The 15,354-nt window shown below is 47.8% G+C and overlaps 1 protein-coding gene across 4 annotated transcripts; it reads left to right on the top strand.

The window, feature by feature from the left end:
* Positions 1–7,339: 7,339 nt before the first annotated feature.
* LOC146653293 (uncharacterized) lies at positions 7,340–12,346 on the top strand. 4 transcript variants are annotated; one of them, XM_085382095.1, is made up of 3 exons: positions 7,340–7,611; positions 8,011–8,388; positions 12,158–12,346. In XM_085382095.1, exons 1-3 carry the CDS (start codon positions 7,482–7,484, stop codon positions 12,262–12,264), a joined length of 615 nt encoding a protein of 204 aa, XP_085238221.1. In that variant the 5' UTR covers positions 7,340–7,481; the 3' UTR covers positions 12,265–12,346. The 4 variants fall into 4 exon arrangements, 1 of the variants encoding a protein (XP_085238221.1); XR_014907577.1 differs by lacking the exon at positions 12,158–12,346 and having other exon boundaries at positions 7,506–7,611; positions 8,194–8,390; XR_014907576.1 differs by lacking the exons at positions 7,340–7,611; positions 8,011–8,388 and adding an exon at positions 10,100–10,233 and having other exon boundaries at positions 12,158–12,215.
* The last annotated feature ends 3,008 nt before the right edge of the window (positions 12,347–15,354 follow it).

Raw genomic sequence — 15,354 nt, 5'->3', positions numbered from 1 at the left:
GAGAAATCACTTGTCTTCCTGCCTTCAGTAAAAGCATGCTTTGTTCGGTTGAGATCAGGTGACTGACATAATAAGTCCTCGCTGTGATTTTTTTATTTTCGTTTTCCAGCCCAGGATGATGTCTTCGTTTGGAATTTGAAATCAAATTCAGATTATATCTCTTACTTTTGTCATGAAATAACACAGGATGAGGCCTTGTCTGCTCATGTTTGTCAATTTTCAATTTAGACTTCAATCCCTAACAGTTTATGCAAAAACGTTTTTTAAAAAAACACCCTTAAATTAAAGAGCCTGCATTTCAATTACATATTAATTGTTTGATTTAAAATCCTCTGTGGTCATGTACACAGTTAAAATGAGAAAAATTCAGCCTTTTTCCTACAATTATGAACCTTTATTCTGCACACTCTAGGCTCTAATCTCGTGGCAACGATTCTAATTCACACGTTTCTTCTGCTTGCCTTGTGCGTATCATTGTACTTCTTACTAATTGGTGTGCTTTCAAGCATCATAATATGAGGAAAACAGATCATATGTGGCTTGAAGTGTCCCCGGCTAAGCTGAAAGAATCACAGATCAGATGCACCTGAATGAACTTGATAAAGTCTAAAAAAGGGATAAACTGATCTACTCTCTTGCAGCTCAGCTCTGACTTCCAACACACGGCTTTGCATCTCATCAGCGGCCAAAAAACAAGGCTGTCTTAGTGGATAATTAAGAAAGAAGATTCTCACAGTCACTTGGTCCGTTAATGATTTTAAAGACTTGCGCTGGCTTTCTCGCCTTCATCCCGTTTCCTGTCCTCAAAAAGTTTGCAGCAGCTAAAAACTTTGATGAAAAAAATGCTAAACTCATCTGGAGCCAGCTCTAATTCATACTTGGCTAACCATCTGACTTCGTTTTCTCTCTGCCTGCCACCATATCACCTCACTCCCACACAGCTCCTATGAAGCAGCAATTAGCAGCACCTCTGCCTGTAATTGGCTCAAAGAGCTCTGTTGGCCTAAATTCCAGTAGACAAAACCTCTCTGTCACGCACAAATGCAGACACTAAATTATTCCAAAGGATTAGAATGAAAAAGGATTTCCTAATATGTAAAGTTGCTCTCTGATAATCACATTCATCCACATCTATTGCCACTTCTGAGAATGATAGAATGTTAATACATTTAAATAGAAACTTTTCCATTTAAAGTGCTGCTGCTCCACCAGGAATCTATTTTCACCTACTCAGCATGCATACTTATCAACCTTTAAGGCCCTTTATTTCTGCAAACACCTGTATGCTGACAATTCAAACTAAATGTAATGAAAGATGTCTGTAATCAAAGATGTACCCATCTCCTAGCAGCTGTTTCCAACCATGAGAAGGTGGATACAAAGGGACTGACGCGGTCACCAGCTATTCATAGGTAGGCTATGACATTTAAACAACTGGCGGAAGGGGCTACATGAATAGGATGAGGGACCTATGGATTCTTCAATACCCAACATCCACAATGACGGCGAAACAACTAGTACCTCAGTGTTCCAACATTCGAAGGGACTGCTCTCACAGCTAGAGATTGACGAGGTACAACATAAATGCTACGGCAAGGGGGAGTCAGGACGCCAGGTCAGGGGGGAGATATCATCACCCCCACCCGAGATTGGGTACAAAGCCCCAAGTGCGATAGGAGAAGGATCGCTGAGTGCGAGAGGAACTGACCTGAAAGATAGGATCATGGCCAAGCTTGAAACCTGGATCCCCCGTAGCCGGTTACCAAGATTACGTGAAGTACCCTCAGAAGGTCTGCTAGATGATGTTAATGCAGCACTACGGGCAATACCTACAACCACGATTACCGATTACTAACAAGCTGATCTACAATACGGCAGCAGTGATCAGTGAGATGCTTGGCTACAAGTTGAACAGCCACAAGGGGCAGTACCCTCCATGGAGAAGGAGGCTAGAGGCTAAGATCAAGGTAGCACGGAGGGAGGTTAGCCAACTAACGGAGTTGCAGAAAGGTGCGACAAATAAGGTGCCTAAGAAATACAGCAAGCTGTCCATACCTGAGGCCTTGGAAACTGCCAAGCAAAGACTCATAGCCTTGGCCAGCCGCTTGAGGAGGTACACCAGAGAGATAGAAGGCAGGAAAATAAACCAGCTGTTCTCCACAGAACCAGCAAAGGTGTACTCTCAGTGGCAAGGGAACAATAAGAGAACAGCACCACCAAGGCTGGAGACGGAGCAATACTGGAAGAGCATATGGGAGAAGGATGCAACCCATAACGGCAATGCTCAGTGGCTAGAGGATCTGAGGGCAGACCACAGCGACCTCCCTGAACAGGGTCCAGTAACCATCACAGTGGCAGATATCCAAGAAAGGGTCTCCAGTATGAAGAGTTGGACAGCACCAGGGCCCGACATGGTTCACGCCTACTGGCTGAAGAAGCTGACTGCACTCCACGAGCGTCTGGCAGCACAAATGAACCAGCTGCTAGTTAACGAGAGACACCCGGAATGGCTAACTGAAGGCCGGACGGTCCTGATCCCCAAGGACCCCAAGAAGGGACCGGTCCCCTCCAACTACCGACCAATAACCTGCCTCAGCACCACGTGGAAGCTCCTGTCAGGCATCATATCGGCTAAGATGAACAGGCACATGGGTCAATACATGAGCGGGACACAGAAAGGAATTGGCAAGAATACCAGAGGCGCAAAACACCAGCTACTGGTAGACAGAACAATCAGCCGAGACTGCAAGACCAGACTGACCAACCTGTGCACTGCCTGGATTGATTACAAGAAGGCCTATGACTCAATGCCCCACAGCTGGATACTGGAATGCCTAGAATTGTACAAGATCAATGGGACCCTAAGAGCCTTCATCAGGAACTCAATGGGGATGTGGCATACAACACTAGAGGCCAACTCCAAGCCCATAGCACAAGTCACCATCAAGTGCGGGATCTACCAAGGAGATGCTCTGTCCCCACTGCTGTTCTGCATAGGCCTGAACCCCCTCAGTGAGATAATTGACAAGACTGGCTACGGATACCGACTACGGAACGGAGCAGTTGTCAGCCACCTCCTGTACATGGATGACATCAAGCTGTATGCCAAGAGTGAACGAGACATCGATTCACTGATCCACACTACCAGGCTATACAGCAATGACATTGGAATGTCGTTCGGACTGGAGAAGTGTAGTCGGATGGTAACAAAGAGAGGGAAGGTAGTCAGAACTGAGGGGATTGAACTACCAGAAGGCAACATTGCAGACATAGAGGACAGTTACAAGTACTTGGGGATCCCGCAGGCAAATGGGAACCATGAAGAGGCCGCTAGAAAGGCTGCAACCACCAAGTACCTGCAGAGAGGGTCAGGCAAGTCCTGAGGAGTCAGCTGAACGGTAAGAACAAGATCCGGGCCATCAACACGCACGCCATGCCCGTGATCAGGTACCCTGCTGGGGTAATAGGCTGGCCAAAGGAGGAGATAGAAGCCACTGACATCAAGACAAGAAAGCTCCTTACCATGCATGGAGGGTTTCACCCCAAGTCCAGCACCCTGAGGCTGTACGCTAAGCGGAAGGAAGGGGACCGGGGACTGGTGAGTGTCAGCACCACAGTCCAGGATGAGACAACGAACATCCAAGAATACATTGGGAAGATGGCCCCAACTGACCGAGTGCTCAGTGAATACCTCAGGCAGCAGAAACCCAAGAAAGAGGAGGGAGACGAGGAACCATCATGGAAGGACAGGCCCCTGCACGGTATGTACCACCGGCAGATAGAGGAGGTGGCTGATATCCAGAAATCCTACCAGTGGCTGGACAAAGCTGGACTGAAAGACAGCACAGAGGCACTAATCATGGCAGCACAAGAACAAGCTCTGAGTACAAGATCCATAGAGGCTGGGGTCTATCACACCAGGCAAGACCCCAGGTGCAGGCTGTGTAAAGATGCCCCAGAGACAATCCAGCACATAACAGCAGGGTGCAAGATGCTAGTAGGCAAGGCATACATGGAACGCCATAATCAAGTGGCCGGCATAGTGTACAGGAACATCTGTGCCGAGTATAACCTGGAAGTCCCGAGGTCAAAATGGGAGATGCCCCCAAGGGTGGTGGAGAATGACCGAGCTAAGATCCTGTGGGACTTCCAGATACAGACGGACAAAATGGTGGTGGCTAACCAACCGGACATAGTGGTGGTAGACAAACAGAAGAAGACGGCCGTAGTGATCGATGTAGCGGTTCCGAATGACAGCAATATCAGGAAGAAGGAACACGAGAAGCTGGAGAAATACCAAGGGCTCAGAGAAGAGCTCGAGAGGATGTGGAGGGTGAAGGTAACGGTGGTCCCCGTGGTAATCGGAACACTAGGTGCGGTGACTCCCAAGCTAGGCGAGTGGCTCCAGCAGATCCCGGGAACAACATCGGAGATGAAGAGCGCAGTCCTGGGAACAGCTAAGATACTGCGCAGGACCCTCAAGCTCCCAGGCCTCTGGTAGAGGACCCGAGCTTGAAGGATTGACCGCCCACAGGGGCGAGTGGGGATTTTTTTTTGTTTATTATATGTATATACTTCTACACAGCACGCCCATGCGGGCGGTTTATCCTTCAAGCTCGGGTCCTCTACCAGAGGCCTGGGAGCTTGAGGGTCCTGCGCAGTATCTTAGCTGTTCCCAGGACTGCGCTCTTCTGGACAGAGATCTCCGATGTTGTTGCTGGAGCACCAATTCCTCTGACATCGTCTTATCAATCGTTAGCTTACTATGCAAACATGACAAGTGAAATCTCCCGCAGCTTAAACATGTGAGAGGTTGATCGCGCAGAGAATCGCTGAGCGTTATGTGAGTGCGTGTGTAAAAGCAGCAGGATATATATTTCAGTTCTGCTGAGCCAAATAAGACCGGTCAGGGTGAAGAAGTGACAGCCAAAGAAAAGTTTACCACAAAACGGAGAAGTTATGACAAATCAGACTATAAGGCAAAAAGAAAGTGCAGCTTTATGGTTTCATGGACAAAAGAATTTCTGTGGCTGCAATATGACGAGCTAAATAACCAGGGCTGCACATAAGTGGTCCGCAGGTGCGCATTCGCTGTCAAAATAAAAAACACGCACAAGGGTTAGGGTTAAATTTAAAAACTGTACTTTTGAGTTAAAATATATATTTATAATTTTAATAAATGACAAATTAAAAAGGCATGAACATTTTTTTTGTATCGAAAAAATATCGAACCGTGACACCAAAGTATCGAACCGAACCGAACCGTGAATTTTGTGTATCGTTGCACCCCTAGTATATATGTATATATATATATATGTGTATGTATATATGTGTATGTATATATATATATCCAGCATATGGAGATTTGCTGGAAATTGCTGGAAATTCCTAAAGAAGTTTCATTACATGCATTAAAAACAGGAAAAGAGAAGCTCATTGATTCCTCAGTCATGTCTATCTAGGAGCTGAAGCTCTGTGATTGCTTCATGGTCTCCAGCGTGCACCTTTTTCATGCTTTGAGTTCATTTTTTCCAACTTAAAAAATAGACTCGAACTACATAAGAACCATTTAAACTCTATGGAAGCCAATTTCACACTTGGTTACACACATACCTTAAGAACAACAGTTTGAAGCACAGCGTCAGAGGAGTTATGCATTCAAAAGACACACAAGAATTAAACCGTACTGTACGTGAATGCGAGCACGCTCTATTTCAAATAAATGTGCACAGTATAGTAAAGCTTTCCACGTATGAAAAATGTGAGATAAATACGACTATGAAAGTGCACTGAATGCAGATTTAAATGACCGAGCCTATTGTAATATAATGAATCGATGTGACATTTAGCATGTTTCAGCCTTACATTAAATTCCCTATTATTTGATAGCATGCAGTGTAATAGTGAAGGTGTGGGAGGGAATCTGAGCAGAGACAAAGGGTGAAAGCACACTGCAGTAATTCTGTGCTGTGCATTTGTCAAGGCAGCAGTCTGTTGTAGCTGCTGCTGAATGTGATTGACTTGTTCTTCCCCATTTTCATTATTCGTAAGAAGGATCATCTCCATGCCATTATGGATTTAGTCATCTGGAAGAGATTCGCTTAGAATGACACAAGTCCTATTTACATGGGCTCCTCTACCAATCCATGCAAACCCTGGGTTGTTTAGCCTATCAGTTGATTTGTGACAGGCAGTACTTCAGTGGGCAGTCAAACTGTGTCCAATTATTATTTCTTTTTCACTAAACCACATCTTAACTACAGTGCAGAGAGACACGAAATCCCATCTGAACACTCGTGCTCCTTAGAGGATAATTCAGCAGTTGAATTGCTGGGTCATTGTGCTGTATTGCTGCAGGTCAGCATGTCAAAACCCAAAAGGATCCAAGTTGACTCTGTCAGCTGTGACATGCCATTGTTACTGGAGAAAAGTGTCTTTTCTAAAGCAGACTGCTGGGGAAAATGTACCGCTCGTCTTTTGGACAGCAGCTGCTCATTAATTGGTGCGAGGGTGTTCTTTCTTTGTCCGGCTCTTTCTGAAAGATGACTCACATTGAAGACAGAATAAGACCTGATGCTGAGCCCATTGATGGCTGTTTGCTGGCTGGAGAAGCTGCCAGCCAATCAGCACAGAAACCATCACATTTCATTGATCACTGCAAAACCTTCATGGCAAGGCCTAGAGGAACTTTTGAGTTTACAGAAAACTCTATTACTAGGACAGATATAGCTCTCACAGCTGGTTGATTCAATACTTTTCTCTCCCTTCTAGGAAAATAGCTAACAAAAACATAAAGTCAGGATGAATGAGGGAATTAGAACCAAACGGGAATTCATGTTGGGCCAATTGCATTTTGATTGAGGCCTAAATAACTTTCCATCTCTTTTAAATCGAGCCGACTGTCCTCAAGGCCTTCTTAGTGTCGTTTTTATTGATTGAGTTTCTTTATTTTATGCATTTTGGATGCCCTTTGTTTTGTTGTTTTGTCTTTACACTCGTCTCAGTAACACCTGTTGTCTGCAGGTACATTTAAAGCACTATTTTTGCTGCTGATTTAAAAAAAAATCAGGTATTACTTGTGCTTTAAGTTTCTTCGTAGTGGAAAATCTTTGAATTTCAAAGGCTCGGTCAACATCTTGTACCCGTTTTCATGTTCCTGAGCAAATATTTTCTATATTTCCCTCACTATGTGCTTACACACTGCTCTGCATTTAATTATTAGTGTTTGTCCTGTCTTTGTCCCATCACTCCCACTGCCCCCATGGCTGCCTCTACAACAAATGTTTATGTCTGTCACGGTCGGACGGCCCTTTCCGGACGACCGTGACGCACTGGGAGCAAGGGACGAGCACGATTGGAAAATTGCACTTTTGAATGGATTGTTGGACTTGTCTGTTTCACTGTAAATAAACGCACTGTGTTTCTGTGAGCAAGAACCGCGCCTGGGTCCCTCTTTTCCGTGACAGAATAATCCCACCACCATGGACCCAGCGGATTCTGCTTCACGCCAGCTGTCTATCCAAGCGGAGGTTTTGGAGCGACACGAGGAAATGCTGAAGCACGTTTCAAAGGAACAAACCGCGCTTCTGCAAGCCATGACAGAGCTTAAAGGTATGTTGATTTCCTCACCTAATACGGCTCCAACGCAGCCCGCCCCTTCGCTGGAAGCCGCGGCAGCCTGTCCGCTTCCTCCTTCACCTCCACCGCGGCAGCGGGAGTACTCACTCCCCGCACCCGAAAAATTTGACGGCGAGTTGGGGAGGAGCCGGGGTTTTTTGACGCAATGCTCTCTTGTGTTTAGACAGCAACCTTGTGCCTTTGCCTCTGATTCTGCTAAAATCGCTTATTTGGTGCAACTTATGACTGGGCGGGCGCTTCAATGGGCTCAGGCAGTTTTAAATACCCAGCCCTCTGTGTCATATGACGTCTTTCTCAGCAAGTTTCGCTGTGTGTTTGATAAAGGCGCTAGCTCGGATGCTGCAGGTCATCGCATGTTTTCTCTGAAGCAAGGTAGGAGGAGTGTTGCTGACTTTTCCGTGGAGTTCTGGATCCTGGCGGAGGAGTCGGGCTGGGAGGAGAAAGCACTGCGTGGAGCCTTCCTCAACAGCCTTAATGAGAATATTAAGCGTGAGTTAGCAACCAAGGAACTGCCTAAAGCTTTGTCTGCTCTAATCAATATGTGTATTGACTTAGACGACCACATGCGGGAGTTCGGCAGAAGAGCCGGGGATGGTCGGCGGCCTGCTGGGGGCACGGGTACATCTAGGGACCTTCCTACTCTGATGTGGAGAAGTGAGGAGGAGGAGCAACACAGGGATGAAGAGCAACCCATGCAGCTCGGCGGAGCCAAGCTTTCCTCCTCTAGACTGGGGCGCAAACAACGGACTGGTGAGTGCTTTCTTTGTGGAAAAAGAGGACATTTTGTTGACTCCTGCCCAGACCGAGTAAAAGAGTCGGCCCGTCAGTAATTGTGGGGATACTGGCGGGCGCCACAACAAAAGTGTTCCCTCACCTCAGCTGCCCTGCTAAATTAATGTCTCACTCCCTCACTCACTCCTGCTGCGCACTCATTGACTCTGGTTCTGAACAAAATTTCCTAGACGAGGAGTTAGCCAACATCTTAGGCCTGCCCCTACTTCCCCTTCCAGAGGTCCTGAAGGTCTCAGCCTTAAATGGCGGCCATCTAGCCTCCGTCACACATCGCACTCAGGAGGTTACACTCATTATTTCGGGAAATCACTCTGAGAAAATCAGTTTGTTGGTATTCAAAGCCCCCCACACCCCACTGGTACTGGGATTTCCTTGGCTCCAACATCACAACCCCCAAATCGACTGGGCCAAAGGGTGTGTAACTGGCTGGAGCACGCGGTGTCATGAACAATGTTTACTTGCCGCTGTCCCGGACAATCCTGGGACCGCCTCTGCGAAAAGCTCCTCACCCCCCGACCTTTCCTTGGTGCCCGCCGACTACCACGACCTCGGCCAGGTATTCAGCAAAAATAAGGCGTTGTCTTTGCCTCCACATCGGCCTTACGACTGTGGAATCTACCTACTCCCAGGCGCTCCCCTGCCAGCAAGTCGGCTCTACAGTCTGTCTAAACCGGAACGCGAGGCCATGGAATGCTACATAACGGAGTCTCTGGTCGCAGGTATTATTCGCCCATCTACTTCGCCTTTGGCAGCAGGATTCTTCTTTGTAAAGAAGAAAGATAAGAGCCTGCATCCCTGCATTGACTTTCGAGGGCTGAACAAGATCACTGTTAGGAATAAATATCCACTCCCCCTGCTGGCCTCAGCATTCGAACTATTACAGGGGGCAGTCCTGTTCACCAAACTGGATCTTCGGAGTGCCTATCATCTGGTTCGCATCCGCAAGGGTGACGAGTGGAAGACGGCTTTCAACACCCACCTGGGGCACTTCGAATACTTAGTGATGCCCTTCGGTCTCACTAATGCCCCCGCGGTCTTCCAGGCCCTGATTAATGATGTGCTCAGGGACTTTATTAACCATTTTGTCTTCGTGTATCTGGATGACATTCTGATTTTTTCCAGGTCGCAGACTGAGCACATCAACCATGTACGTCTGGTTCTACGGCGCCTATTGGAGAACCGCCTTTTTGTGAAAGCGGAGAAATGTGAGTTCCATGTGGAAACTGTTTCTTTTCTGGGTTTCATTGTGGAACAGGGGCGTTTGCGAGCTGACCCGGCCAAAGTCAAAGCCGTAGTGGAATGGCCTATTCCCAAGACCCACAAGGAGGTGCAGAGGTTCCTGGGCTTCGCCAATTTCTACCGCCGCTTTATCAGGGATTTCAGCAAGGTAGCCCTTCCTCTAACCAACCTAACTTCTCCTAAGTTGTCTTTCCAGTGGGCCTCCGCAGCCCAGCAAGCGTTTGATCGGCTCAAGCACCTGTTTTCCTCGGCTCCGGTCCTCGTCCAGGCGGACCTCGGCCGGCCTTTCGTCGTCGAGGTGGACGCGTCCGATTCGGGCGTGGGGGCGGTTCTCTCCCAACGGATCGACGGCAAGTTGCATCCCTGTGCGTTCTTCTCCCGCAGGTTGTCTCAGGCCGAGAGAAATTACGACGTGGGCGACCGGGAGTTGCTCGCCATCAAGTGGGCCCTTGAGGAATGGCGACATTGGCTGGAGGGCACTGAGCAGCCTTTCGTGGTGTGGACGGACCACAAAAATCTGGCGTATCTCCAGGCAGCCAAGCGCCTCAACGCCCGACAAGCCAGGTGGGCCTTATTTTTTACTCGTTTTCACTTCTCCATTACTTACAGGCCCGGTTCTAGGAACACTAAGCCAGACGCGTTGTCGCGCCAGTTCGCACCCGTGACCGATGAGGACGAGAAGGAAAAACCCATCCTGCCCCCCACCTGCATTGTGGGTGCACTAACATGGGAGATTGAAAAGGTGGTCAGGGACGCCCAGCGACAGGAGCCCGACCCTGGCACGGGCCCGAAAGGGAGACTATATGTTCCGGCCACAGCGCGTAGTCAGGTCATTCACTGGGCACATACTGCCAAGTTTTCGTGCCACCCAGGTAAAAATCGCACTGTCTCCTTTCTACGACGTTTGTTTTGGTGGCCCTCTCTTGTTCTCGATGTCCAGAACTATGTTGCAGCATTCCCGGTGTGCGCACGGAACAAAACCACCAACTCGCCTGCTTCTGGCCTCCTGCGACCGTTACCCACTCCAAAACGCCCATGGTCGCACATCGCCCTGGACTTCGTCACCGGCTTGCCTCCCTCTGCAGGTAACACCTCCATTCTAACCATTATTGACCGTTTTTCCAAGGCCGCCCACTTCATTGCTCTGCCCAAGCTCCCTTCTGCCTTGGAGACGGCCCAGTTACTGACGCAGCATGTGTTTCGGCTCCACGGCATACCCCAGGACATCGTTTCCGACCGTGGCCCTCAGTTCACCTCGCGGGTTTGGAAGGAGTTCTGTGCAGAATTGGGAGCTCAGGTCAGTTTGTCCTCCGGGTTCCACCCCCAAACTAATGGTCAGACCGAAAGGGCCAATCAGGAGCTGGAGGCCATGTTGCGTTGCGTCGCATCATCGAACCAAGCGACCTGGAGCGAGCAGTTGGCCTGGGTGGAGTATGCCCACAACGCCAGCACGTCATCAGCGACTGGACTCTCGCCCTTCGAGGCGTCGCTGGGGTATCAACCCCCTCTCCTCTCCATCTCTGAGGGAGAGCTGGCGGTTCCCTCGGTCCAGCACCACCTTAGGCGCTGTCGTCGGGTCTGGCGGGCCACGCGCGCAGCACTCCTGAGAACGGCCGAGCGGAACAAGGCATTGGCGGATCGCCGTCGCACTCCTGCTCCGGATTATCAGGTCGGCCAGCGGGTGTGGCTCTCCAGCAAGCACATCCCTCTTCGGACTGAGTCCAAGAAACTGGCCCCTCGGTCTCTTGGCCCCTTTGCCATCCAGGAGGTCCTGCACCCGGTGACGGTCCGGCTGGCCCTTCCGCCTGCTATGAAGGTACATAACGTCTTCCATGTTTCTCAGGTTAGGCCCGTCCGGACCAGCCCTTTGTGCCCGCCCCCTGGGCCCCCGCCACCCGCCCGGATTATCGACGGCGCCCCGGCGTATTCCATTACTCGCATAATGGATGCCCGGCGCCGCGGTAGGGGCTTTCAGTTTTTGGTGGATTGGGAGGGGTACGGTCCGGAAGAACGTTCTTGGGTGCCGCGGTCTGCCATTCTCGATCATCGCATGGTGAGAGAATTCCGCCGCCGGCATCCGGACAAGTTTGCCAGGTCGCCCGGAGGCTCCCATTAGAGGGGGGGTACTGTCACGGTCGGACGGCCCTTTCCGGACGACCCTGCTTGTGTTTATGTTTTCTGTATATGTGTTTGTTTCTCCCTCCCTGGCCCTCGGGGTTGTTTACGGAAGTGCGCGCCGTGGGAGAGGCGTGTCCTGGCGACTGTCGTCATTGGGAGTCCCTCTTCGCTGTTGCCGGCCCACCTGCAGCTGATTACCTGACCAGTGGTTGGTAATCATTCCTCCAGGCTAGAAAGGGGTATTTAACCTGGACTCACGGCGACAGTCGACGTGGGATTATTACTCCGAACTGGTATAGTCTGTGCGAGCAGTGTGAGTGTGTTATTCGGCTAGCGTGTGGCTAACGCTGGATTTTCCTTCTTCCTCCAGGAGGGGCGAGCGGAGAAGCGAGTTGGGGAGCACACACACTAAGGGAGTTACTACACGGAACGCACTGGGAGCAAGGGACGAGCACGATTGGAAAATTGCACTTTTGAATGGATTGTTGGACTTGTCTGTTTCACTGTAAATAAACGCACTGTGTTTCTGTGAGCAAGAACCGCGCCTGGGTCCCTCTTTTCCGTGACAATGTCAAACGGGAGTTTTTCCTTTCCACTGTCACCACGTGCTCGCTCAAAGCGTGTGGTTTGATTGCTTTCTCTTCATTAAAGTAGGGTCTCTACCCTGCAGTATAAAGTCTCTTGAGGTCATTGCTGTGGTGATCTGTCTGTATATGAATTGAATCGAATTGAATATTTCACACTTATTCTAGTTTTCATCCTATACGACTGAGAGATGCTCAATAAGATATTAACAAAGGTTGGAAGGAGAAGGAACAAGTGAACTAAAAAGCTTCAAAATAAAACACTGAGAAAATAAACAGACAAAAAGTGTGAGGTGCAGAGAGGAGAACAACAAGAGGAACACGGAAAACAGCAACTAGAAATCAAAAATGAAAAGGCTGTAAGCATGGAGCAATGTTTAGGTAGATGATTTGTGTTCAAATAATGTAATAATGCAGGACATGTAATATTTGTTTATAATTTGAAATAATGGCAGCATCGGAGGACAAATAAACACGTGACAGGATCCATTAAGAAGGATTTCTAGTCCATCAGGAGGATGAAGACATGGCTCAAATATTCTCGGGCTGGTAGCAAATTATCTTTAAAGCGAGCAAAGGAAAGAAAACAACCACAAAAAGTAGTTTTCCTAAGAAGTGTCCAGAAGTGAGAGCTGGTAAGAAATAGCTGCTACAGGGAAGCAAGTGAGATGTGGTGAAGAATATCTGTCGTCGCAGTCTGAGAGCGGTGAGTCAGAATGTGGTGATTTTCTGATGAACAGGAACACAATCTGGATGGAAATTGGACGGACGCCTCCATCATCTGCTCTGACTGACTGACAGCCTGCTGGCTCCACTTGGCTCTGGGATTTAGCTTTCTCTGACTCTTGGAGGATTTGTTTGGACGCGGCACCACTGTCTTCGAGGCAGTGCAGCATCATAATCTGTTTTGCATAGAGTACAGCAGAGAGTGACAGGAAGGATGGGAGAGAAGGGGCAATCTAGGGACAGCTTTGCATTTCTTTTCATGAGTTACACAAGAGGGCTGCGGGGCTTTATTGGAAGTACTGAACCAAAGATAACAGTAACATTATTACACAGAAACACACACATACACAAACCATGCGGATGGCTAAATGATCGATGTGGTGATGAGTCTATGGCATCTAAATGCAGATCAATCTTTTACATTTCACAGCTTATATATTTTTGCATGGTTCTTGTTTGAAGAGCTTGACTTTTAGCACAGGCTGAAGAATAATTTTGACATTGCAATATGTAGAACCATCATTCAGTGAGTCTACCAAAGCTCACCCGTTCTCCTACGTGCTTGCTCAGTGTTTAAATAAATGAACCAAATTAGTTTGGTTAGTGCAGGGAGTTTTTAAACTTCTCTCCATCAATCTGTCTTTCTTATTGGTAAACCGATATTATCTGCCAATATTAGACTTTGTTGATCTATTGCTATCAGCATATACACCAATAAATTAAAATTAAAAAGGAAAAGACGGGAGAAACACCCTTCAACTGTGTTACGAAAAATGACATTGCATAGTTTAACCACCAGCATCTTCTCTGCTGGCATGTTTCAAATGCCACAAACACAAAAACATATTTATACACACAAATATAAGTATATGTTGGCCGATGCATTGAAATATCTGATTTTTAAATCACCAAATATTAGCATCGGTCCTAAAACTCTAACATCAGCCAGGCTCTAATAATTTATGTGTCCTTAAAGCAGTCCTTTAATAAAGCCGACACAGGCTGACATTGATGGTGTATAGTAGGTAGATAAGTGTGTGAATGTGTGTGTGACTGAATGCAGCGCAGAGCACTTTGGGACTAAGTAAAGCGCTATACAAATACAGGCCATTTATAGTCAGTGTTGGGAAGGTTACTTTTAAAATGTATTCCATTACAGAATACATGCCCCAAAATGTATTCTGTAACGTATTCCGTTACGTTACTCAGTGACAGTAACGTATTCTGAATACTTTGGATTACTTAATATATTATCATGCTTTTTACAACAACGTGAATGTACTATTGCTGTGTGATTTATTACTATTACTGAAGGTCCGCGACTCCGAACTGTAGTAAAGGGACCTCTGACTAATACGGCGGGGTCCCTGTCGGCTCGTAGCTGAAAAATAGCTCTACTTTGTTGTCTGGGTCAACTTTTCTTGCGAGAGACAGAGAGAGGCGTTGAAAGGCTCCAACGGAACTTATTGTTTTTGGAGGAAAACACGAACACGGCGTACAGTCGAGTCTTAATAGCTTACTTACAGCTGGGCTCGTCAGGCTCTCTTCTTGGCTGAAGTGGTTATTATTATATTTACATGCTTCCAGCTCCCGTTGTTGCTCGATGACAACTCCAACCTTTCCACTCCCCTTTTTCTCCCTCCTTGCGCTCACAGACCCATAACGTGTATGGCAGTCCATTCTCCCTGCAGCACGGACTACACTGCCCATGATGCTACATTCTTTAGAGCTATGCTTGTAGCATTCTGCCTGTTAGCTTAGCACAACAACAACAACAAGGAAAAGGCGCTCTCTCACCCAGGAAACACACAGTCGCAGAGAGAGAGAGAGAGAGAGCGTCGCCCTGTAACCATGGCAACCGTAACGCTGCTGCTGCCTGGAACAACAGAACGTAGCTGTCAAACAAAACCCAAACAGTCCTGACCGGCGACAAAATAAAACAGGAAAGTACCGCAGTGTAATCCATTTATTTCAACAAAGTAACTGTATTCTGAATACCACCTGTTTAAACGGTAACTGTAACGGAATACAGTTACTCATATTTTGTATTCTAAATACGTAACGGCGGTACATGTATTCCGTTACTCTCCAACACTGTTTATAGTGTCATGACATGTGTGGACGTGGCCCCAAGTGCAGATGCAGCAGACTGCCTGACGGCATGCCTTTATTTAAAAGGTGGATCATTCAAAACAAGAGTGAACTAAGGGGAAGCAAACGACAAAATACTAAACATGCTGGGAGAATAGCAGACAAC

Source organism: Rhamphochromis longiceps, linkage group LG15 (genome assembly GCF_057381845.1).
Source record: "Rhamphochromis longiceps isolate RC_006_pf linkage group LG15, R_longiceps_female_GT1.1, whole genome shotgun sequence".
In the NCBI taxonomy this organism is placed as follows: Eukaryota; Metazoa; Chordata; class Actinopteri; order Cichliformes; family Cichlidae; genus Rhamphochromis; species Rhamphochromis longiceps.
Note: the sequence above shows the minus strand (reverse complement) of the source record. Positions and strands in the feature narration are given on the sequence as shown.

What these genes read in the sequence shown, in the direction of transcription:
- LOC146653293 (XM_085382095.1), top strand. Translation starts at nt 7,482, where the DNA reads ATGGACCCAGCGGATTCTGCTTCACGCCAGCTGTCTATCCAAGCGGAG. An exon ending in AGCCATGACAGAGCTTAAAG is followed by an intron (nt 7,612 to 8,010) that starts GTATGTTGATTT and finishes CTCTGAAGCAAG; the next exon opens with GTAGGAGGAGTGTTGCTGAC. An exon ending in GGGGCGCAAACAACGGACTG is followed by an intron (nt 8,389 to 12,157) that starts GTGAGTGCTTTC and finishes TTCTTCCTCCAG; the next exon opens with GAGGGGCGAGCGGAGAAGCG.